At 52.1% G+C, this 24,065-nt stretch overlaps 1 protein-coding gene across 6 annotated transcripts in view; it reads right to left on the bottom strand.

Moving 5' to 3' along the window:
* SRBD1 (S1 RNA binding domain 1) overlaps positions 1-24,065 on the bottom strand; it is a 308,196-nt gene that overhangs the window by 155,584 nt on the left and 128,547 nt on the right. For all 6 annotated transcript variants that reach the window (XM_068233032.1, XM_068233030.1, XM_068233027.1 and 3 more), the window contains one exon: positions 18,170-18,261. In XM_068233032.1, coding sequence (XP_068089133.1) covers positions 18,170-18,261 — 92 coding nt within the window. The remainder of the gene's footprint in view (positions 1-18,169; positions 18,262-24,065) is intronic.

A 24,065-nucleotide genomic window follows, 5' to 3' on the forward strand; every position in this document is an offset into this window, starting at 1 on the left:
CTCCCTCACATATCCCTGCTGAACCAGAGGAAGGCACAACACCAGCCTGCTCCCTCACATATCCCTGCTGATCCAGAGGAAAGTACAACACCAGCCTGCTCCCTCACATATCCCTGCTGATCCAGAGGAAGGCACAACACCAGCCTGCTCCCTCACATATCCCTGCTGATCCAGAGGAAGGTACAACACCAGCCTGCTCCCTCACATATCCCTGCTGATCCAGAGGAAGGCACAACACCAGCCTGCTCCCTCACATATCCCTGCTGATCCAGAGGAAGGCACAACACCAGCCTGCCCCCTCACATATCCCTGCTGATCCAGAGGAAGGCACAACACCAGCCTGCTCCCTCACATATCCCTGCTGATCCAGAGGAAGGTACAACACCAGCCTGCTCCCTCACATATCCCTGCTGATCCAGAGGAAGGTACAACACCAGCCTGCTCCCTCACATATCCCTGCTGATCCAGAGGAAGGTAGAACACCAGCCTGCACCCTCACATATCCCTGCTGATCCAGAGGAAGGTAGAACACCAGCCTGCACCCTCACATATCCCTGCTGATCCAGAGGAAGGCACAGTACCAGCCTGCTCCCTCACATATCCCTGCTGATCCAGAGGAAGACACAGCACCAGCCTGCTCCCTCACATATCCCTGCTGATCCAGAGGAAGGCACAACACCAGCCTGCTCCCTCACATATTCCTGCTGATCCAGAGAAAGGCACAACACCAGCCTGCACCCTCACATATCCCTGCTGATCCAGAGGAAGGCACAACACCAGCCTGCACCCTCACATCTCCCTGCTGATCCAGAGGAAGGCACAACACCAGCCTGCTCCCTCACATATCCCTGCTGATCCAGAGGAAGTCACAACACCAGCCTGCACCCTTACATATCCCTGCTGATCCAGAGGAAGGCACAACACCAGCCTGCACCCTCACACATCCCTGCTGATCCAGAGGAAGGCACAACACCAGCCAGCTCCCTCACATATCCCTGCTGATCCAGAGGAAGGCACAACACCAGCCTGCATCCTCACATATCCCTGCTGATCCAGAGTAAGGCACAACACCAGCCAGCTCCCTCACATATCCCTGCTGATCCAGAGGAAGGCACAACACCAGCCTGCTCCCTCACATATCCCTGCTGATCCAGGGGAAGGCACAACACCAGCCTGCTCCCTCATATATCCCTGCTGATCCAGAGGAAGGCACAACACCAGCCTGCTCCCTCACATATCCCTGCTGATCCAGAGGAAGGCACAACACCAGCCTGCTCCCTCACATATCCCTGCTGATCCAGAGGAAGGCACAACACCAGCCTGCTCCCTCACATATCCCTGCTGATCCAGAGGATGGTACAGCACCAGCCTGCACCCTCACATACCTCTGCTGATCCAGAGGAAGGCACAACACCAGCCTGCTCCCTCACATATCCCTGCTGATCCAGAGGAAGGCACAACACCAGCCTGCTCCCTCACATATCCCTGCTGATCCAGGGGAAGGCACAACACCAGCCTGCTCCCTCATATATCCCTGCTGATCCAGAGGAAGGCACAACACCAGCCTGCTCCCTCACATATCCCTGCTGATCCAGAGGAAGGCACAACACCAGCCTGCTCCCTCACATATCCCTGCTGATCCAGAGGAAGGCACAACACCAGCCTGCTCCCTCACATATCCCTGCTGATCCAGAGGTACAACACCAGCCTGCACCCTCACATATCCCTGTTGATCCATAGGAAGGCGGAAAACCCTTACAAGGCATGGTCCAATTAGCCCCAAAAGGGAAAAATTCCTTCCCGACTCCAGATGGCAATCAGATAAAATCCCTGGATCAACATCACTGGGCATTACCTAGTAATTGAAGCCATGGATGTCTTTTAACGCAAGGAAAACATCTAAGCCCCCTTTAAATGCAGGTATAGAGTTTGCCATAACGACTTCCTGTGGCAATGCATTCCACATCTTAATCACTCTTACTGTAAAGAACCCTTTCCTAAATAAATGGCTGAAACGTTTTGCCTCCATGCGCAGATCATGTCCTCTAGTCCTTTGAGAAGGCCTAGGGACAAAAAGCTCATCCGCCAAGCTATTATATTGCCCTCTGATGTATTTATACAGGTTAATTAGATCCCCTCTAAGTGTTGTCTTTTCTCTAGACTAAATAAACCCAGTTTATCTAACCTTTCTTGGTAAGCGAGACCTTCCATCCCACGTATCAATTTTGTTGCTCGTCTCTGCACCTGCTCTAAAACGGCAATATCTTTCCTGTAATGTGGTGCCCAGAACTGAATTCCATATTCCAGATGTGGCCTTACTAGAGAGTTAAACAGGGGCAATATTATGCTAGCATCTCGAGTTTTTATTTCCTTTTTAATGCATCTCAAAATTTTGTTAGCTTTAGCTGCAGCGGCTTGGCATTGAGTACGATTATTTAACTTGTTGTCGATGAGTACTCCTAAGTTGCAAGTTTAAAGTGAATAGACCCTTTCCAGGGGTTATGCCCATCTACCTGTAGACATCTGTTTAGGTGCACGGCCCCCAACCCCCCCCCCCCCCCCCCCACACACACACACACACTACAGCTAAATAGCCCACATCTGCAGAAATAAATAGCTTTTTGCACATCTCAGAATGCAGATAAAGCGGCCTGTGTGCCCGTTTTCAAAACTCCATTGAATCATCTTACTGGGAGTCTCTGTTATCTATAATAACCTTGTTGGCTGAACCTCCTGTAGATTGGCATTATGGTGGGGCGCCAAGGATGGAAAAACAGAAAGTGACCCCCCCTCCCCTATCCCAATAAAATGCCTTACAGCGTACCTGAATTCATAACTTCCTCTCTGCTCTAAAAGATAAGCAGCAGCATAATAACATTTAAAGAAAAACATTTCTTTGTTACAGCTGATGTAAATCCTGCAATAAATCCAGTGTGTCTACTTCCTGCTTTCATGGAAGCAGATATAGGGTTAACATCCTGTGTTCACAAATTAGCTGCTCTGCTGAGGCAGCCAGCTGACACAGCTGAGGGATCAAATTACAGTGGTGATTAGACACAGATGAAGGGGACATTAGACAGGCTAAACTCTCTAAATACATACAGGGTGGATTTCTTGATGTTTTCCTTCTGTCCTGTGCAAGAGTTAAAAGACTACACTGCAGGGAGGGGTGGCGGTTCAATTGAAGAGATGGCTGATTAAGTGGTAGGGCCATGAGCAACTCTCACCCAGCGGGAGGCTTCTGAAGAAGGAAAAGGAAGGTTCTTGCAAACAAGTATGAATGACCTTTCTTAGACAGTCAGCAGAGGGCGCTGCAGTTATCACAGTTTTCAGCTATCAGTAAGTAGCTCCTCCTACTGTCATATAGATAAAAAAGAGAAACCGAGAGCCCGATATGGTGTAGTATGTATTGGAACAAGAAGGATTAGTGTTAAGTATTATACTCACAAACATGGGTTACCGCTCAGGCAACCACTGTATAAGCAGGCGGGGAGATTAAACCTGTCCCCACTCAGGATTAAGATGTCGCTCTCTGGAGAAGGAAAAGAGGGTTCATCACCCTTCCACCCAGGGTGGAAGGGTTATTTCAAACGACAGCATCGTGTCTATTTGGGAGTGGTCGGCCCACCACCGCCACCCGAATATTTTAAACATTTCAGCATCTTTTATCCTGTTGGCGCCTCTGTACATCTAATTGTGCTACTGTCATATGATTGTATTCTTCCATTTCCTGTTCCTCCTACACCTTCCAGGTGCTACCTTTGATATTCTTCCTACATCATCTAAAGACAAATAAAGTCTGAGAAAAAAAAGTGCGATTTGAAAAAATAACAACGGCATAAGCCAAGCGAAATTCTGAAAGGTTCTGTGTGGGAGAGTACTACTGCCACCGAGCTGACTGCTGTAGTAAGGTCAAAGACGTATCACAGACAAGAGGAAGAGGAAATTAGTTACGCAAGAGAGAACACTCCAAGCAAAAGAAAGAATTGCTGTCAGGCAGGGGGGTAAGTAAGAGGAAACTCATACAGGTATATGAGGATATCTTAAAAAATCTTTTTTAAACGGGAACTGAAGTAAGAGGTATATGGAGGCTGCCATGTTTATTTCCTTTTAATCAATACCAGTTGCCTGGCAGCCCTGCTGGTCTATATCTCTGCAGTAGTATCTGAATAACACCAGAAACAAGCATGCAGCTAGTCTTGTCAGATCTGACTTTAAAGTCTGAAACACCTGATCTGCTGCATGCTTGTTCAGGGGCTATGGCTAATAGTATTAGAGGCAGAGGATCAGCAGGGCTGCCAGGCAACTGGTATTGCTTAAAGAGACTCTGAAGCGAGAATAAATCTCGCTTCAGAGCTCATAGTTAGCAGGGGCATGTGTGCCCCTGCTAAACCGCCGCTATCGTGCGGCTAAACGGGGGTCCCTGACCGCCCGAAATCCCCTGCGAGCTGCGGGGGATCTCTTACGGATTGAGGCAGGGCTAACCGCCGCAGCCCTGCCCCACGTGCGTCTGTCAGCGCGTATCTCCGCCTTTCCCCCGCCCCTCTCAGTCTTCCTTCGCTGAGAGGGGCGGGGGAGAGGCGGCGATGCGCCGCTGATAGACGCGACTAGAGGCAGGGCTGCAGCCGTTAGCCCTGCCTCTAGGGGCAGCAAAATGTACAACCAATTTGGTCGTTGATTTTGAGGGGGGGGGGGGGTGTTTGGGGGTGAAGGGACTCCCGTTTAGCCGCGAGATAGCGGCGTTTTAGCAGGAGCTAACTATGAGCTCTGAAGCGAGAATTATTCTCGCTTCAGTGTCTCTTTTAAAAGGAAATAAACATGGCAGCCTCCATATACCTCTCTCTTCAGTTCCCCTTTAAGGCGGACCTGAACCCATAAGTCCTCTCTGCTCTAAAAATGATGCAACAGCAAATTAACCTTTGAACAAAAAACATGTCTTTGTTACAGTATATACAGATTCTGAAATAAATCTGCAGTGTGTCTACTTCTTGCTTTCATGTAAGCAGACGTAGGGTTAACATCCTGTGCTTTCAAATGAGCTTATCCGCCTGATCTGCCATAGGCAGTCATGTGACACAGAGGAGAGATCAAATTACAACTTGTGATTAGACACAAATGAGGGGAGGGAATTGCACAGGCTAAACTCTCTAAATACATACAGGGTGCATTTCTCTATGTTTTCCTTCTGTCCTGTGCAAGAGTTCAGCTCCAGTTTAAAGGAAACCTAAGATTATTTAAAAAAAATATATATACTTACCTGGGGATTCCTCCAGCCCCTCTCAGGTTGATCTCCCCCTCCCTGTCTTCCCAGGCCACTTGGATAGGTGGCCCGGTAAGTACTCCGAGGGGGGGGGGGGGACTATGGCTATGGAAGCATGCGGCCGGACTGCACCTCTGCCCGACTGGCGGATATAACAAGCTGCATAGCGGAGGAAGGACAGTGAGGAAACGATCAGTCTGAAGGGGGCTGGAGGAAGCCCCAGGTACATATCATTTTTTTTTTTATTGTTCAGGAACACTTTGATGATATACTATTGGCTTACTTCAGTATCTGCCCAGGGGTGTAGATATATGTCTATTGCCGCAAACGGCCGCCACTAGCTCCCACGCACGTTCTCGCCGCTGCCCGCTAGAGGGAAGATGAATGGGAAAGCAGTGCCCATTCATTAATCTAAGTCCTCATGTCAATGACCACCGGGATCAGTGAGATGCCGCGATCATTGTAACTACCGGAGTAACACGTGAACAAATTACTTCTTACTCACATACTTATAGTATGCAAATAGGAAGTAATACGCGAGGACATCTTGTGGCCAAATAGTGAAATTACACCTACATACATTTTAATAAAAAGACAATTTACATTTACCATTACCTCCCACACAATCCAACAGTACCCAAATAAATTAAATACATATTTGAAAAAATTACAATGAAAAAAAAACATTAATTACCTTAGGGACTGAACTTTAAAGAGAATCTGTATTGTTAAAATCGCACAAAAGTAAACATACCAGTGCGTTAGGGGACATCTCCTATTACCCTCTGTCACAATTTCGCCGCTCCTCGCCGCATTAAAAGTGGTTAAAAACAGTTTTAAAAAGTTTGTTTATAAACAAACAAAATGGCCACCAAAACAGGAAGTAGGTTGATGTACAGTATGTCCACACATAGAAAATACAACCATACACAAGCAGGCTGTATACACCCTTCCTTTTGTATCTCAAGAGATCATTTGTGTGTTTCTTTCTCCCTGCAGTTCTCATGCACTGAAGTTTCAGGCTGCTTGTTTCTTCCTGCAGACAGCTTTGCCCTTGTCTGTAATTCTTCAGTATGTGAAAGCCCAGCCAGCTCAGAGGACGATTTATCCAGCTTGTAAAAGATAAGAGAGAAGAGAGAAGCTGCTCTAATCTAAATAATGCAGAGAGGGGCCTGGAGGGGGGAGATTCATCACAGAACCACAACACTGAAGAACTTGGCAGCCTTCCAGACACAGGCCTGACAAGTCTGACAGGGGAAAGATGCATTGATTTATTACAGAGATGGTGATAGTAGAACGTGCTGCAGTAAGCCAGAACACATTAGAATAGTTTTTGGAACTTGTAGGATGATAAAAAACAGGATGCAATTTTTGTTACGGAGTCTCTTTAATATGTATGTTAAAAGGGTATATTCATGCTATTTATAAAATTACGGGCTGGTAATTAGTGATAAATGCAAATTTGAAAAAAATGCACCTTTATTTCCAAATAAAATATTGGCGCCATACATTGTACTAGGGAAATATCTTAAACGTTTTAGTAACTGGGACAAATGTGCAAATAAAATGTGAGGGTTTTAATTACAGTAGCATGTATTATTTTAAAACTATAATATTGCATTTTTTCCCATTTTTTTTTCTTATGTTTCCTGTGAAAATTCATTTCAGATAGAAAAAAAACTTAGCAAAATGTACCATCCAAAGAAAGCCTAATTGGTGGCGGAAAAAATAAGATATAGATCGTTTCATGGTGTTAAGTAGCAATGACGTTAAAGGTGAATGAATGGAAGGAGCGCTGAATGGGGGAAAACCACTCAGTAGTAAAGTGGTAAACAGCCTCACAATCTCAGATATACGCCCTTATCCAATTAACTTGTTCTCTTCAGTTTTCTGCCAAGGAGATTATTTTTCATCTTGCCTAAAAAATAACTTTTTAGCACTAAGCCATTAAAAAAGTAGCTATGTTTAAAGTGAACCTCCGGACTAAACATCTACTCAGCAGAACTGAAAAGGCCTGGTGTTTCTTTAATAGTTTCACAGCATCAGAACTTTGTTTTTCTTACCCAAGCCTCATTTTTATCTAAGCTCCACCCAACAAAGAAAAAAAGCCCAGGCTTTTTTCCCCCGATGCTGTGCAGAGCATGATGGGATTTCCTATGTTGTTATTCACGTTGCCTAGCAACTGGGAGGGGTGATCAGCACACAGGACAGTTGGAACTGTGTCTCATGCTCCCTGTCACCTCCTTTCAACCAAAAAGATGGCTGCCCTCATGAAATCACAAACATTTGCCTGTTCTTTTAAAACAGGGTGGGTAAGAGATTATATTACCTATCTATATTAATTACCATAACTAATGTAACTTAAAGGGAATGTCCAAGCAAAATAAAAAAATGAGTTTCACTTACCTGGGGCTTCTGCCAGCCCCATGCAGCCATCCTGTGCCCTCGTAGTCACTCACTGCTGCTCCAGTCCCCCGCCGCCAGCTAGTTCTGCTTCTACCAGCCCCATGCAGCCATCCTGTGCCCTCGTAGTCACTCACTGCTGCTCCATTCCCCCGCCACCAGCTAGTTCTGCTTCTACCAGCCCCATGCAGCCATCCTGTGCCCTCGTAGTCACTCACTGCTGCTCCAGTCCCCCGCCACCAGCTAGTTCTGCTTCTGCCAGCCCCATGCAGCCATCCTGTGCCCTCGTAGTCACTCACTGCTGCTCCATTCCCCCGCCGCCAGCTAGTTCCGCTTCTACCAGCCCCATGCAGCCATCCTGTGCCCTCGTAGTCACTCACTGCTGCTCCAGTCCCCCGCCGCCAGCTAGTTCTGATTCTACCAGCCCCATGCAACCATCCTGTGCCCTCGTAGTCACTCACTACTGCTCCAGTCCCCCGCCGCCAGCTAGTTCTGCTTCTACCAGCCCCCTGCAGCCATCCTGTGCCCTCGTAGTCACTCACTGCTGCTCCAGTCCCCCGCCACCAGCTAGTTCTGCTTCTACCAGCACCATGCAACCATCCTGTGCCCTCGTAGTCACTCACTGCTGCTCCAGTCCCCCGCCACCAGCTAGTTCTGCTTCTACCAGCCCCATGCAGCCATCCTGTGCCCTCGTAGTTACTCACTGCTGCTCCAGTCCCCCGCCACCAGCTAGTTCTGCTTCTACCAGCCCCATGCAGCCATCCTGTGCCCTCGTAGTCACTCACTGCTGCTCCAGTCCCCCGCCACCAGCTAGTTCTGCTTCTACCAGCCCCATGCAACCATCCTGTGCCCTCGTAGTCACTCACTGCTGCTCCAGTCCCCCGCCACCAGCTAGTTCTGCTTCTACCAGCCCCATGCAACCATCCTGTGCCCTCGTAGTCACTCACTGCTGCTCCAGTCCCCCGCCACCAGCTAGTTCTGCTTCTACCAGCCCCATGCAGCCATCCTGTGCCCTCGTAGTCACTCACTGCTGCTCCAGTCCCCCGCCACCAGCTAGTTCTGCTTCTACCAGCCCCATGCAGCCATCCTGTGCCCTCGTAGTCACTCACTGCTGCTCCAGTCCCCCGCCACCAGCTAGTTCTGCTTCTACCAGCCACATGCAGCCATCCTGTGCCCTCGTAGTCACTCACTGCTGCTCCAGTCCCCCGCCGCCAGCTAGTTCTGCTTCTACCAGCCCCCTGCAGCCATCCTGTGCCCTCGTAGTCACTCACTGCTGCTCCAGTCCCCCGCCACCAGCTAGTTCTGCTTCTACCAGCCCCATGCAGCCATCCTGTGCCCTAGTAGTCACTCACTGCTGCTCCAGTCCCCCGCCGCCAGCTAGTTCTGCTTCTACCAGCCCCATGCAGCCATCCTGTGCTCTCGTAGTCACTCACTGCTGCTCCAGTCCCCCGCCACCAGCTAGTTCTGCTTCTACCAACCCCCTGCAGCCATCCTGTGCCCTCGTAGTCACTCACTGCTGCTCCAGTCCCCCGCCGCCAGCTAGTTCTGCTTCTACCAGCCCCCTGCAGCCATCCTGTGCCCTCGTAGTCACTCACTGCTGCTCCAGTCCCCCGCCACCAGCTAGTTCTGCTTCTACCAGCCCCATGCAGCCATCCTGTGCCCTCGTAGTCACTCACTGCTGCTCCAGTCCCCTGCCTCCAGCTAGTTCTGCTCCTACCAGCCCCATGCAGCCATCCTGTGCCCTCGTAGTCACTCACTGCTGCTCCAGTCCCCCGCCACCAGCTAGTTCTGCTTCTACCAGCCCCCTGCAGCAGTCCTGTGCCCTCAGTCACTCACTGCTGCTCCAGTCCCCCGCTGCCAGCTAGTTCTGCTTCTACCAGCCCCCTGCAGCCATCCTGTGCCCTCGTAGTCACTCACTGCTGCTCCAGTCCCCCGCCACCAGCTAGTTCTGCTTCTACCAGCCACATGCAGCCATCCTGTGCCCTCGTAGTCACTCACTGCTGCTCCAGTCCCCCGCCGCCAGCTAGTTCTGCTTCTACCAGCCCCCTGCAGCCATCCTGTGCACTCGTAGTCACTCACTGCTGCTCCAGTCCCCCGCCACCAGCTAGTTCTGCTTCTACCAACCCCCTGCAGCCATCCTGTGCCCTCGTAGTCACTCACTGCTGCTCCAGTCCCCCTCCGCCAGCTAGTTCTGCTTCTACCAGCCCCATGCAGCCATCCTGTGCCCTCGTAGTCACTCACTGCTGCTCCAGTCCCCCGCCACCAGCTAGTTCTGCTCCTACCAGCCCCATGCAGCCATCCTGTGCCCTCGTAGTCACTCACTGCTGCTCCAGTCCCCCGCCACCAGCTAGTTCTGCTTCTACCAGCCCCCTGCAGCAGTCCTGTGCCCTCAGTCACTCACTGCTGCTCCAGTCCCCCGCTGCCAGCTAGTTCTGCTTCTACCAGCCCCATGCAGCCATCCTGTGCCCTCGTAGTCACTCACTGCTGCTCCAGTCCCCCGCCACCAGCTAGTTCTGCTTCTACCAGCCCCCTGCAGCCATCCTGTGCCCTCGTAGTCACTCACTGCTGCTCCAGTCCCCCGCTGGCAGCTAGTTCTGCTTCTACCAGCCCCATGCAGCCACCCTGTGCCCTCGTAGTCACTCACTGCTGCTCCAGTCCCCCGCCACCAGCTAGTTCTGCTTCTACCAGCCCCATGCAGCCATCCTGTGCCCTCGTAGTCACTCACTGCTGCTCCAGTCCCCCGCTGGCAGCTAGTTCTGCTTCTACCAGCCCCATGCAGCCATCCTGTGCCCTCGTAGTCACTCACTGCTGCTCCAGTCCCCCGCCACCAGCTAGTTCTGCTTCTACCAGCCCCCTGCAGCCATCCTGTGCCCTCGTAGTCACTCACTGCTGCTCCAGTCCCCCGCCACCAGCTAGTTCTGCTTCTACCAGCCCCCTGCAGCCATCCTGTGCCCTCGTAGTCACTCACTGCTGCTCCAGTCCCCCGCTGGCAGCTAGTTCTGCTTCTACCAGCCCCCTGCAGCCATCCTGTGCCCTCGTAGTCACTGCTGCTCCAGTCCCCCGCCACCAGCTAGATCTGCTCCTACCAGCCCCATGCAGCAATCCTGTGCCCTCGTAGTCACTCACTGCTGCTCCAGTCCCCCGCCACCAGCTAGTTCTGCTTCTACCAGCCCCATGCAGCCATCCTGTGCCCTCGTAGTCACTCACTGCTGCTCCAGTCCCCGGCCGCCAGCTAGTTCTGCTTCTACCAGCCCCCTGCAGCCATCCTGTGCCCTCGTAGTCACTCACTGCTGCTCCAGTCCCCCGCCACCAGCTAGTTCTGCTTCTACCAGCCCCATGCAGCCATCCTGTGCCCTCGTAATCACTCACTGCTGCTCCAGTCCCCCGCCACCAGCTAGTTCTGCTTCTACCAGCCCCATGCAGCCATCCTGTGCCCTCGTAGTCACTCACTGCTGCTCCAGTCCCCCTCCACCAGCTAGTTCTGCTTCTACCAGCCCCATGCAGCCATCCTGTGCCCTCGTAGTCACTCACTGCTGCTCCAGTCCCCGGCCGCCAGCTAGTTCTGCTTCTACCAGCCCCATGTAGCCATCCTGTGCCCTCGTAGTCACTCACTGCTGCTCCAGTCCCCCGCCACCAGCTAGTTCTGCTTCTACCAGCCCCCTGCAGCCATCCTGTGCCCTCGTAGTCACTCACTGCTGCTCCAGTCCCCCGCTGGCAGCTAGTTCTGCTTCTACCAGCCCCATGCAGCCACCCTGTGCCCTCGTAGTCACTCACTGCTGCTCCAGTCCCCCGCCACCAGCTAGTTCTGCTTCTACCAGCCCCATGCAGCCATCCTGTGCCCTCGTAGTCACTCACTGCTGCTCCAGTCCCCCGCTGGCAGCTAGTTTTGCTTCTACTAGCCCCATGCAGCCATCCTGTGCCCTCGTAGTCACTCACTGCTGCTCCAGTCCCCCGCCACCAGCTAGTTCTGCTTCTACCAGCCCCCTGCAGCCATCCTGTGCCCTCGTAGTCACTCACTGCTGCTCCAGTCCCCCGCCACCAGCTAGTTCTGCTTCTACCAGCCCCATGCAACCATCCTGTGCCCTCGTAGTCACTCACTGCTGCTCCAGTCCCCCGCCACCAGCTAGTTCTGCTTCTACCAGCCCCATGCAGCCATCCTGTGCCCTCGTAGTCACTCACTGCTGCTCCAGTCCCCCTCCACCAGCTAGTTCTGCTTCTACCAGCCCCATGCAGCCATCCTGTGCCCTCGTAGTCACTCACTGCTGCTCCAGTCCCCGGCCGCCAGCTAGTTCTGCTTCTACCAGCCCCATGTAGCCATCCTGTGCCCTCGTAGTCACTCACTGCTGCTCCAGTCCCCCGCTGGCAGCTAGTTCTGCTTCTACCAGCCCCATGCAGCCATCCTGTGCCCTCGTAGTCACTCACTGCTGCTCCAGTCCCCCGCCACCAGCTAGTTCTGCTTCTACCAGCCCCATGCAACCATCCTGTGCCCTCGTAGTCACTCACTGCTGCTCCAGTCCCCTGCCACCAGCTAGTTCTGCTTCTACCATCCCCCTGCAGCCATCCTGTGCCCTCGTAGTCACTCACTGCTGCTCCAGTCCCCCGCCACCAGCTAGTTCTGCTTCTACCAGCCCCCTGCAGCCATCCTGTGCCGTCGTAGTCACTCACTGCTGCTCCAGTCCCCCGCTGGCAGCTAGTTCTGCTTCTACCAGCCCCCTGCAGCCATCCTGTGCCCTCGTAGTCACTGCTGCTCCAGTCCCCCGCCACCAGCTAGATCTGCTCCTACCAGCCCCATGCAGCCATCCTGTGCCCTCGTAGTCACTCACTGCTGCTCCAGTCCCCCGCCACCAGCTAGTTCTGCTTCTACCAGCCCCATGCAGCCATCCTGTGCCCTCGTAGTCACTCACTGCTGCTCTAGTCCCCGGCCGCCAGCTAGTTCTGCTTCTACCAGCCCCCTGCAGCCATCCTGTGCCCTCGTAGTCACTCACTGCTGCTCCAGTCCCCCGCCGCCAGCTAGTTCTGCTTCTACCAGCCCCCTGCAGCAGTCCTGTGCCCTCGTAGTCACTCACTGCTGCTCCAGTCCCCCGCCACCAGCTAGTTCTGCTTCTACCAGCCCCATGCAGCCATCCTGTGCCCTCGTAGTCACTCACTGCTGCTCCAGTCCCCCTCCACCAGCTAGTTCTGCTTCTACCAGCCCCATGCAGCCATCCTGTGCCCTCGTAGTCACTCACTGCTGCTCCAGTCCCCGGCCGCCAGCTAGTTCTGCTTCTACCAGCCCCATGTAGCCATCCTGTGCCCTCGTAGTCACTCACTGCTGCTCCAGTCCCCCGCCGCCAGCTAGTTCTGCTTCTACCAGCCCCCTGCAGCAGTCCTGTGCCCTCGTAGTCACTCACTGCTGCTCCAGTCCCCCGCCGCCAGCTAGTTCTGCTTCTACCAGCCCCATGCAGCCATCCTGTGCCCTCGTAGTCACTCACTGCTGCTCCAGTCCCCCGCCGCCAGCTAGTTCTGCTTCTACCAGCCCCATGCAGCCATCCTGTGCCCTCGTAGTCACTCACTGCTGCTCCAGTCCCCCGCCGCCAGCTAGTTCTGCTTCTACCAGCCCCATGCAGCCATCCTGTGCCCTCGTAGTCACTCACTGCTGCTCCAGTCCCCGGCCGCCAGCTAGTTCTGCTTCTACCAGCCCCATGTAGCCATCCTGTGCCCTCGTAGTCACTCACTGCTGCTCCAGTCCCCCGCCGCCAGCTAGTTCTGCTTCTACCAGCCCCCTGCAGCAGTCCTGTGCCCTCGTAGTCACTCACTGCTGCTCCAGTCCCCCGCCGCCAGCTAGTTCTGCTTCTACCAGCCCCGTGCAGCCATCCTGTGCCCTCGTAGTCACTCACTGCTGCTCCAGTCCCCGGCCGCCAGCTAGTTCTGCTTCTACCAGGCCCATGCAGCCATCCTGTGCCCTCGTAGTCACTCACTGCTGCTCCAGTCCCCCGCTACCAGCTAGTTCTGCTTCTACCAGCCCCATGCAGCCATCCTGTGCCCTCGTAGTCACTCACTGCTGCTCCAGTCCCCTGCCGCCAGCTAGTTCTGCTTCTACCAGCCCCCTGCAGCAGTCCTGTGCCCTCGTAGTCACTCACTGCTGCTCCAGTCCCCCGCCGCCAGCTAGTTCTGCTTCTACCAGCCCCATGCAGCCATCCTGTGCCCTCGTAGTCACTCACTGCTGCTCCAGTCCCCCGCCACCAGCTAGTTCTGCTTCTACCAACCCCATGCAGCCATCCTGTGCCCTCATAGTCACTCACTGCTGCTCCAGTCCCCCGCCTCCAGCTAGTTCTGCTTCTACCAGCCCCATGCAGCCATCCTGTGCCCTCGTAGTCACTCACTGCTGCTCCAGTCCCCCGCTGCCAGCTAGTTCTGCTTCTACCAGCCCCATGCAGCCATCCTGTGCCCTCGTAGTCACTCACTGCTGCTCCAGTCCCCCGCCACCAGCTAGTTCTGCTTCTACCAGCCCCATGCAGCCATCCTGTGCCCTCGTAGTCACTCACTGCTGCTCCAGTCCCCCGCCACCAGCTAGTTCTGCTTCTACCAACCCCATGCAGCCATCCTGTGCCCTCGTAGTCACTCACTGCTGCTCCAGTCCCCCGCCACCAGCTAGTTCTGCTTCTACCAGCCCCATGCAGTCATCCTGTGCCCTCGTAGTCACTCACTGCTGCTCCAGTCCCCCGCCACCAGCTAGTTCTGCTTCTACCAGCCCCATGCAGCCATCCTGTGCCCTCGTAGTCACTCACTGCTGCTCCAGTCCCCCGCCACCAGCTAGTTCTGCTTCTACCAGCCCCCTGCAGCCATCCTGTGCCCTCGTAGTCACTCACTGCTGCTCCAGTCCCCCGCCACCAGCTAGTTCTGCTTCTACCAGCCCCATGCAGCCATCCTGTGCCCTCGTAGTCACTCACTGCTGCTCCAGTCCCCCTCCACCAGCTAGTTCTGCTTCTACCAGCCCCATGCAGCCATCCTGTGCTCTCGTAGTCACTCACTGCTGCTCCAGTCCCCCGCCACCAGCTAGTTCTGCTTCTACCAACCCCCTGCAGCCATCCTGTGCCCTCGTAGTCACTCACTGCTGCTCCAGTCCCCCGCCACCAGCTAGTTCTGCTTCTACCAGCCCCATGCAGTCATCCTGTGCCCTCGTAGTCACTCACTGCTGCTCCAGTCCCCCGCCACCAGCTAGTTCTGCTTCTACCAGCCCCCTGCAGCCATCCTGTGCCCTCGTAGTCACTCACTGCTGCTCCAGTCCCCTGCCACCAGCTAGTTCTGCTTCTACCAGCCCCATGCAGCCATCCTGTGCCCTCGTAGTCACTCACTGCTGCTCCAGTCCCCCTCCGCCAGCTAGTTCTGCTTCTACCAGCCCCATGCAGCCATCCTGTGCCCTCGTAGTCACTCACTGCTGCTCCAGTCCCCTGCCACCAGCTAGTTCTGCTTCTACCAGCCCCATGCAGCCATCCTGTGCCCTCGTAGTCACTCACTGCTGCTCCAGTCCCCCGCCACCAGCTAGTTCTGCTTCTACCAACCCCATGCAGCCATCCTGTGCCCTCGTAGTCACTCACTGCTGCTCCAGTCCCCCGCCACCAGCTAGTTCTGCTTCTACCAGCCCCATGCAGTCATCCTGTGCCCTCGTAGTCACTCACTGCTGCTCCAGTCCCCCTCCGCCAGCTAGTTCTGCTTCTACCAACCCCATGCAGCCATCCTGTGCCCTCGTAGTCACTCACTGCTGCTCCAGTCCCCCGCCACCAGCTAGTTCTGCTTCTACCAGCCCCATGCAGTCATCCTGTGCCCTCGTAGTCACTCACTGCTGCTCCAGTCCCCCGCCACCAGCTAGTTCTGCTTCTACCAGCCCCCTGCAGCCATCCTGTGCCCTCGTAGTCACTCACTGCTGCTCCAGTCCCCCGCCACCAGCTAGTTCTGCTTCTACCAGCCCCATGCAGCCATCCTGTGCCCTCGTAGTCACTCACTGCTGCTCCAGTCCCCCTCCACCAGCTAGTTCTGCTTCTACCAGCCCCATGCAGCCATCCTGTGCTCTCGTAGTCACTCACTGCTGCTCCAGTCCCCCGCCACCAGCTAGTTCTGCTTCTACTAGCCCCCTGCAGCCATCCTGTGCCCTCGTAGTCACTCACTGCTGCTCCAGTCCCCTGCCACCAGCTAGTTCTGCTTCTACCAGCCCCATGCAGCCATCCTGTGCCCTCGTAGTCACTCACTGCTGCTCCAGTCCCCCTCCGCCAGCTAGTTCTGCTTCTACCAGCCCCATGCAGCCATCCTGTGCCCTCGTAGTCACTCACTGCTGCTCCAGTCCCCTGCCACCAGCTAGTTCTGCTTCTACCAGCCCCATGCAGCCATCCTGTGCCCTCGTAGTCACTCACTGCTGCTCCAGTCCCCCTCCGCCAGCTAGTTCTGCTTCTACCAGCCCCATGCAGCCATCCTGTGCCCTCGTAGTCACTCACTGCTGCTCCGGTCCCCCGATGGCAGCTTGCCGACCTCGGAGGTCGGCGGGACGCATTGCGTACATTTTTACGCATTCACGCTAGTGCAGGAACATTAACACATACATTTTTACGCATTAGTGGTTCGATGCGTAAAAATGTACGCATTGAACCAGTAATGCGTAAAAATGTATGTGTTAATGTTCCTGCACTAGCGGGAATGCGTAAAAATGTACGCAATGCGTCCCGCCGACCTCCGAGGTCGGCAAGCTGCCAGCGGGGGACTGGAGCAGCAGTGAGTGACTACGAGGGCACAGGATGGCTGCATGGGGCTGGTAGAAGCAGAACTAGCTGGTGGCGGGGGACTGTAGCAGCAGTGAGTAACTACGAGGGCACAGGATGGCTGCAGGGGGCTGGTAGAAGCAGAACTAGCTGGCTGCGGGGGACTGGAGCAGCAGTGAGTGACTACGAGGGCACAGGATGGCTGCATGGGGCTGGTAGAAGCAGAACTAGCTGGAGGTGGGGGACTGGAGCAGCAGTGAGTGACTGTGAGGGCACAGGATGGCTGCATGGGGCTGGTAGAAGCAGAACTAGCTGGTGGCGGGGGACTGGAGCAGCAGTGAGTGACTACGAGGGCACAGGATGGCTGCATGGGGCTGGTAGAAGCAGAACTAGCTGGAGGTGGGGGACTGGAGCAGCAGTGAGTGACTGTGAGGGCACAGGATGGCTGCATGGGGCTGGTAGAAGCCCCAGGTAAGTGAAACTCATTTTTTTATTTTGCTTGGACATTCCCTTTAATGACAGTATGTTTGTTTAGGCTGGAGTTCCTCTTTAATGAGCCATGCTTTGCTCTGATACATGTGCGCTTTTACCTGGATATATTATGTCAAAATAAAGATGAAACTTTTTTTAACCAGCCATCTGGTGCAGCGGGATATCTTTTCTTGGAGATTGGGTTTGTGGCAGATTGATTCCCTTGCTCCTATTTGGCTATATGGTTGGTGAGTTGCAGCGGCTCACCTGTCTTTATTCCGCAATTTAAAAAGTACTAAAAAGTAGGTGAAATTAATATCAAGCTTATTTTGAAGATTTTCTTGCATGGCGGAACTTAAAAGGTGTTTTATTGATAAGATTTTCAAGTATCTCCTTGGAGAAAGCTCAGGAGAAAAGTTTATAGGATATGGGCCTGAGCCTCCCTGCATGTTTATGCATTCATTAGAGAAATTTTATAAAATATCAGTAAATAAAGCAAGGAAGTTTCTTAATGGACTTAAAGGGCAACTGTAGTGAAAATATTTTTTTTACAATATTAATTTATAGATCATTTATTCAGTGTTTGCCCATTATAAAATCTTTCCTCTCTCTGATTTACCTTCTGAAATGTATCACTGGGTAGTGACATTTTTAGTTCTGCCAGCTGATCTGTATGGAATGTTTGTTACTAAGAGTTCTATGCACAGGAGTTATTGCTTGCTTGGCAGTTGGAAACCGTTAGTTTCCTGTCTATGAGCCTCGTTGCATTGTGGGAAATGTCAGGACCCTGGTCATGACATCACACTGTGGGAGGGGTTTCACCACAGTATCCTCAATACAGACCCCCTGATGATCTTTTTGAGAAAAGGTAAAAATGTATCGTGGGAAACGGGGAAATAGCTACTGATTAGGATGAAGATCAATCATTGGTTTAACCTTCCTGGCGGTAAGCCCGAGCTCGGGCTATGCCGCCGGAAGGCACCGCTCAGGCCCCGCTGGGCCGATTTGCATGATTTTTTTTTTTTGCTGCACTTTGCTAGCTGCGTGCAGTGCCCGATCGCCGCCGCTACCCGCCGATATCCGCGTCGCCGTAGAAGCCCCCCCCCCCCAGACCCCGTGCGCTGCCTGGCCAATCAGTGCCAGGCAGCGCTGTGGGGTGGATCGGAATCCCCTTTGACGTCACGACGTCGTCTCACTACATGGAAAAATAAAAATTTAAAAAACGTATTTGCTGCCCCCTGGCGGATTTTTAATAAACCACCAGGGAGGTTAAGTTCCTCTTGTGTAAGTGTGTAAGGAGGGGTACCTGCGCTGCGGAGGTTGGGGTCCAGGTCGGGCATCTCTTTAGAAGCTTCCGGGCTCACGCTGTAAATGGATGCTCCGGCTTCATTTGTAATACTGCAATAAAAAAAAAAAACGGAAATTGTGAATTAAATGTCATTGGGAAACATCGATTTTCTAAGTCCAGTACACACAAAAGTTTTTCCTCAAAGATCCAATATTTATGACAGTAGGGAGGATCAATGAGACGCAAATATTTCTGAGTTCATACAGGATTATGCACATGTGTATGCAAATATATACATCTTGAACAATTAGCCAATCAAGTCCCACCCAGGTTTAAATTGATCATCCAAAATCTGTTGGTTCTGCCAAATTTCTACTACCTACTGTAAGTGACAGCAACATAGGAGAAAAGTAATTTATGGCTCATTTTACTCTGGTAGAAATGTACTTCTTATGTGAATGTGTTCATATGGATTTTAAATTTTACGATTTTTACAATAGTGGTCCTTCAACTTAACATGGTAAAATAGGTAAATTAGCGTGTCAACTCAATAAAGGTAGCATCACCAACTTAAAGAGACTCTGTAACATCAAAAACATCCCCTGGGGGGTACTCACCTCGGGTGGGGGAAGCCTCAGGATCCTAATGAGGCTTCCCACGCCGTCCTCTGTCCCACGGGGGTCTCGCTGCAGCCCTCCGAACAGCCGGCGACAGACCCGACTGTCAATTCAATATTTACCTTTGCTGGCTCCAGCGGGGGCGCTGTGGCTGCTTTCGGCTCCGAACTACACGGAAATACCCGATCTCAGTCGGGTCCGCTCTACTGCGCAGGCGCCGGAAACTTGCACCTGCGCAGTAGAGCAGACCCGACGACGATCGGGTACTTCCGCCTACTTCGGAACCGACAGCCGTCAGAGCGCCTGCGCAGGAGCCGGGAAGGTAAATATTGACGTCATCTTGTACGAAGGGCTGCAGTGAGACCCCTGAGGGACGGAGGACGGCGTGGGAAGCCTCATTAGGATCCTGAGGCTTCCCCCACCCGAGGTGAGTACCCCCCAGGGGACATTTTGACGTTACAGATTCTCGTTAAAGTGAATGGAAACTCAATTGGTTTTTTTTTAAAGTCAGATACTCACCTAATCCTGATTCAAAACTCCTCACCTAAGGAAAGGGAGGCTGTGGGTCCCATAGAGCATTCCCTCTCCTCTCCCAGTACCCGCTGTTGCGCTGGCTCCCCCGTAGCGGTATTCGACCGTTTCAGTCAAATACTGCTGTCTCCCGGCCGAAGGGAGGCTTCGGAAATGCTTCAGGAGCCTGAGTGCTCCCGAAGACGGGCCGCTCTACACTGCGCACGCGCCCTCCATGATGCATTCACTTGTGCGCCGCCTCTCTTCGGGAGGACTCGGCTCCCGAAGACTTCCAAAGTCCCCTCAGCGTGGGATGTGAAAGGAGGAGCCAGCGCAGCACCGGGGGCACCAGGAGAGGAGAGCCTTCCCTCTCCTTAGGTGAGTATCTGCCTTTTTTTTTATTTACATCGGGATTCCCATTAGCTTTAAAGCAGATCCGAGATAAAAAACTAATTATAACAAGTAACTTGTCTATATATCTTATCTAAAGTTTAAATAGTCTATGTATAAATCTAATAGAGTATGATTATTTCTTCTTGTGATACGACAGCAGCCATGTTGTTTAAAAAACATTACACACAGACAGGCTTATCTGCATCCTCAGCCTGTGAAAAAAACCTAATCCCCCCTCCTCCTCCCTCCCCTCTGCCTCTGAAATCTCTGGCTAGTAATACCTCCCCCTCCTCCTGCCCAGACTGAGCTCCCATAAGCCCTTGCTACTGCCTGAAAGTGCCTTGGCTCTCTGAAAACCTGTGGGCGTGGCTTGTTTAGTTTATAGGGAATAAGAGTATTAAAACAAAAAAGTATTTGGCTTGAGGAATGCCCTATAACAGGGGTGCCCAATAGGTCGATCGCGATCTACCGGTAGATCGCGACCGCCTGATAAGTAGATCGTGGCCTCTTGGCCGCGTCCCATTGAATTTAGCAGCCAGCAGCTGTATAACGCAGTTTCTGCTGCTGGCCACTGGAGGAGAGAGCCTGGCCAATCAGGGGAGGGGAGGAGAGAGCCTGGCCAATCAGGGGAGGGGAGGAGAGAGCCTGGCCAATCAGGGGAGGGGAGGGGAGGAGAGGCGCGCAGCCAATCAGGGGAGGAGAGGCGCGCAGCCAATCAGGGGAGGAGAGGCGCGCAGCCAATCAGGGGAGGAGAGGCGCGCAGCCAATTAGGGGAGGAGAGGCGGAAAACTTCCGAGTTCCAACTCCACTCACGCTGCCCACCGGAGCAAGGCATGAATACCTGGACACCACCGCGGGAAGACACCGGCCCTATACCCAGGTAACCTATACTGAAGGGACCTATACCCGGCTAACCTATACTGAAGGGACCTATACCCGGCTAACCTATACAGAAGGGACCTATACCCGGCTAACCTATACAGAAGGGACCTATACCCGGCTAACCTATACAGAAGGGACCTATACCCGGCTAACCTATACTGAAGGGACCTATACCCAGCTAACCTATACTGAAGGGACCTATACCCAGCTAACCTATACTGAAGGGACCTATACCCAGTTAACCTATACTGAAGGGACCTATACCCAGCTAACCTATACTGAAGGGACCTATACCCAGCTAACCTATACTGAAGGGACCTATACCCAGCTAACCTATACTGAAGGGACCTATACCCAGCTAACCTATACTGAAGGGACCTATACCCAGCTAACCTATACTGAAGGGACCTATACCCAGCTAACCTATACTGAAGGGACCTATACCCAGCTAACCTATACTGAAGGGACCTATACCCTGCTAACCTATACTGAAGGGACCTATACCCGGCTAACCTATACTGAAGGGACCTATACCCGGCTAACATATACTGAAGGGACCTATACCCGGCTAACCTATACTGAAGGGACCTATACCCTGCTAACCTATACTGAAGGGACCTATACCCAGCTAACCTATACTGAAGGGACCTATACCCAGCTAACCTATACTGAAGGGACCTATACCCAGCTAACCTATACTGAAGGGACCTATACCCAGCTAACCTATACTGAAGGGACCTATACCCAGCTAACCTATACTGAAGGGACCTATACCCAGCTAACCTATACTGAAGGGACCTATACCCAGCTAACCTATACTGAAGGGACCTATACCCTGCTAACCTATACTGAAGGGACCTATACCCAGCTAACCTATACTGAAGGGACCTATACCCGGCTAACATATACTAAAGGGACCTATACCCGGCTAACATATACTGAAGGGACCTATACCCGGCTAACATATACTGAAGGGACCTATACCCGGCTAACATATACTGAAGGGACCTATACCCGGCTAACATATACTGAAGGGACCTATACCTAACTACATTTCCGGGGGAAGGGGGGGGGGTGCATTTGAAACATCGGTAGATCTCCTGGCCTCTGCGAATTTTAAAGTAGCTCGCGAGCCGAAAAAGTGTGGGCACCCCTGCCCTATAAACAATAGGAAAGGAACACAATTATGCAATGAGTAAAAGTTCATCTTGGATCCACTTTAAAAGAAAAAAGGGCTGTTGCACCCCCCACAAAAGACCCGATCTAATTCACCTTTTCTCCAAAGTTTTCTCCTAGGTGATATTTTCCCACCTAATGAATAAAATGCCTTTTAAAGAGGAACTCCAGTGAACATTTTACTGCTGGCAGGTGATGTAGCTGCTGCATGGTTTTTGGCAGTTGGAAACAGTTCAAATGACCAGTCGTTCGCGGAAATCCGACGTGTGTATGGGCCTTTAGTGGTGGAGAGGGCTGTTATCTGACTTTTATTATCTCAACTGTTCCTGGACTATTTACTTTTTCTCTGCTAGAGGAGAGTTCATTAGTTCACAGACTGCTCTGAAAGACTCATTTTGAATGCTGAGTGTTGTGTAATCTGCACATATTATAGAATGATGCAATGTTAGAAAAAACACTATATACCTGAAAATAAAAGTATGAGAATATTTTCTTTGCTGCTAATCTTCTAGTAATTATTCATAGTACACAACCAATTCACTATATCATACATTTTTTTGGGCTTCAGTGATTCTTTAATTTACATTAGTTATGTTAATTAATATAGATAGGTAATATAATCTCTTACCCACCCTGTTTTAAAAGAACAGGTAAATGTTTGTGATTTCATGGGGCAGCCATCTTTTTGGTTGAAAGGAGGGGACAGGGAGCATGAGACACAGTTCCAACTGTCCTGTGTCCTGATCACACCTTCCAGTTGCTAGGCAACGTAAATAACAACATCAGAAATTCCATCAAGCTTTGCACAGCATCAGGGGAACGCTTTCATTGATGGGGAGGAGCTTAGCTTCTGTGCAGCTAAAAATGAGGCTTGGGTAAGAAAAACAAAGTTCTGATGCTGTAAAACTGTCAAAGAAACACCAAGCCATTTCAGTGCTGCTGAGCAGATTTTTTTGTCTGGAGGCTCACTTTAACTACTTGCCGACTGCTTCACGCCAATTGACGTGAGCAGTGCGGCAGCCCCAGGACCGCGCGGGCATCTCCTGCTGGGAAGGCGGAGCAGAGCTCCGCCTTCAGTCTCCCAGTGGTGATCGCTGCTCGGAGACTGTTAGACGGTGAAACCGAAACCGCCATCTATTAGGGTAGTACAGTGATCTAAGGCAGCGTGTGACACGGCTGTCCCCCTGGGACACCAGAGCGCGATCGGCTCTCATAGGCAGAAGCTTATGATAGCTGATCGCCGTGATTGGCAGCCTGCAGTGAGGGGAAAAAATTAATTAAAGAAATAGTATGTTTTATTAAAAAAAAATTGTATATATAAAAAAAAACAAAAAACATGGGGGAGTGATTAGACCCCACCAACAGAGAGCTCTGTTGGCGGAGAGAAACCACTTGTGTGCTGTGCAGCCCTGCAGCTTGGCCTTAAAGCTGCAGTGGCCTATTTAACAAAAAAAGGCCTGGTGTTTAGGGGGGTTTAACACTGCGGTCCTCAAGTCGTTAAGAAACAAAAAATCAATTGAATAAGGGCAAAAACATCACTTATACCCCCTTCTATCTACTAGAACCACCAAAGTGCCCCGGAGTGGCTTACTATCAAGTCGGGTTGGCCAAAAACTTATACAATAAATCAGTGATATGCAAACTTGGCTCTCCAGCTGTTAAGGAACTACAAGTCCCACAATGCGTTGAGGGAGTCAAACAGCCACAGTCATGATTCATAAAGACAAATGCATTGTGGGACTTGTAGTTCCTTAACAGCTGGAAAGCAAAGTTTGCAGATCACTGCAATAAATACTAAAAATATCATAAAACTTGATTTAATAACTAATGCCTGGCATAAACGGGTCAACCGGCGGCTCGATTAGCCGCTGGATCGGCCCCAGCCGCGTCCCCGCTCGGATCGATTACCGCTCGGATCGAGCGGGCGAGGGTCGAGCGGCTTGATCGGGCCAGCTGAATATTATCAGCTAGCTGGATCAGCTGATCGATACACGGTACAGAAACGTACCATGTATCCCCAGCATTAGTTAAAGAGAACCAGAGATAAAGCACCCTCTTGTATTTTACCTTATAAATCAGTGGGAACATGACAGTAAACACCTAATCTGCTCTTTGTTTCATTGTTCTCTGTTTAACCTGACTGTTATCACCTCTGATAAGAATCCCTGACTGAGCACTCAGTCTAGCTTTGCTACGGAAAGATTATCGCTGAGTCTGTCTTCTCTGGTGTCTTTTCAAGCCCAAGCCTGCCCCCTTGTGGCTCTGCTATAATGACTCGGCTATAATTATTCCCTGCAAAGCCAGACTGAATGCTCAGTCCGGGATTCTTATCACAG

The sequence above is a fragment of the Hyperolius riggenbachi genome, chromosome 4 (genome assembly GCF_040937935.1).
Source record: "Hyperolius riggenbachi isolate aHypRig1 chromosome 4, aHypRig1.pri, whole genome shotgun sequence".
In the NCBI taxonomy this organism is placed as follows: Eukaryota; Metazoa; Chordata; class Amphibia; order Anura; family Hyperoliidae; genus Hyperolius; species Hyperolius riggenbachi.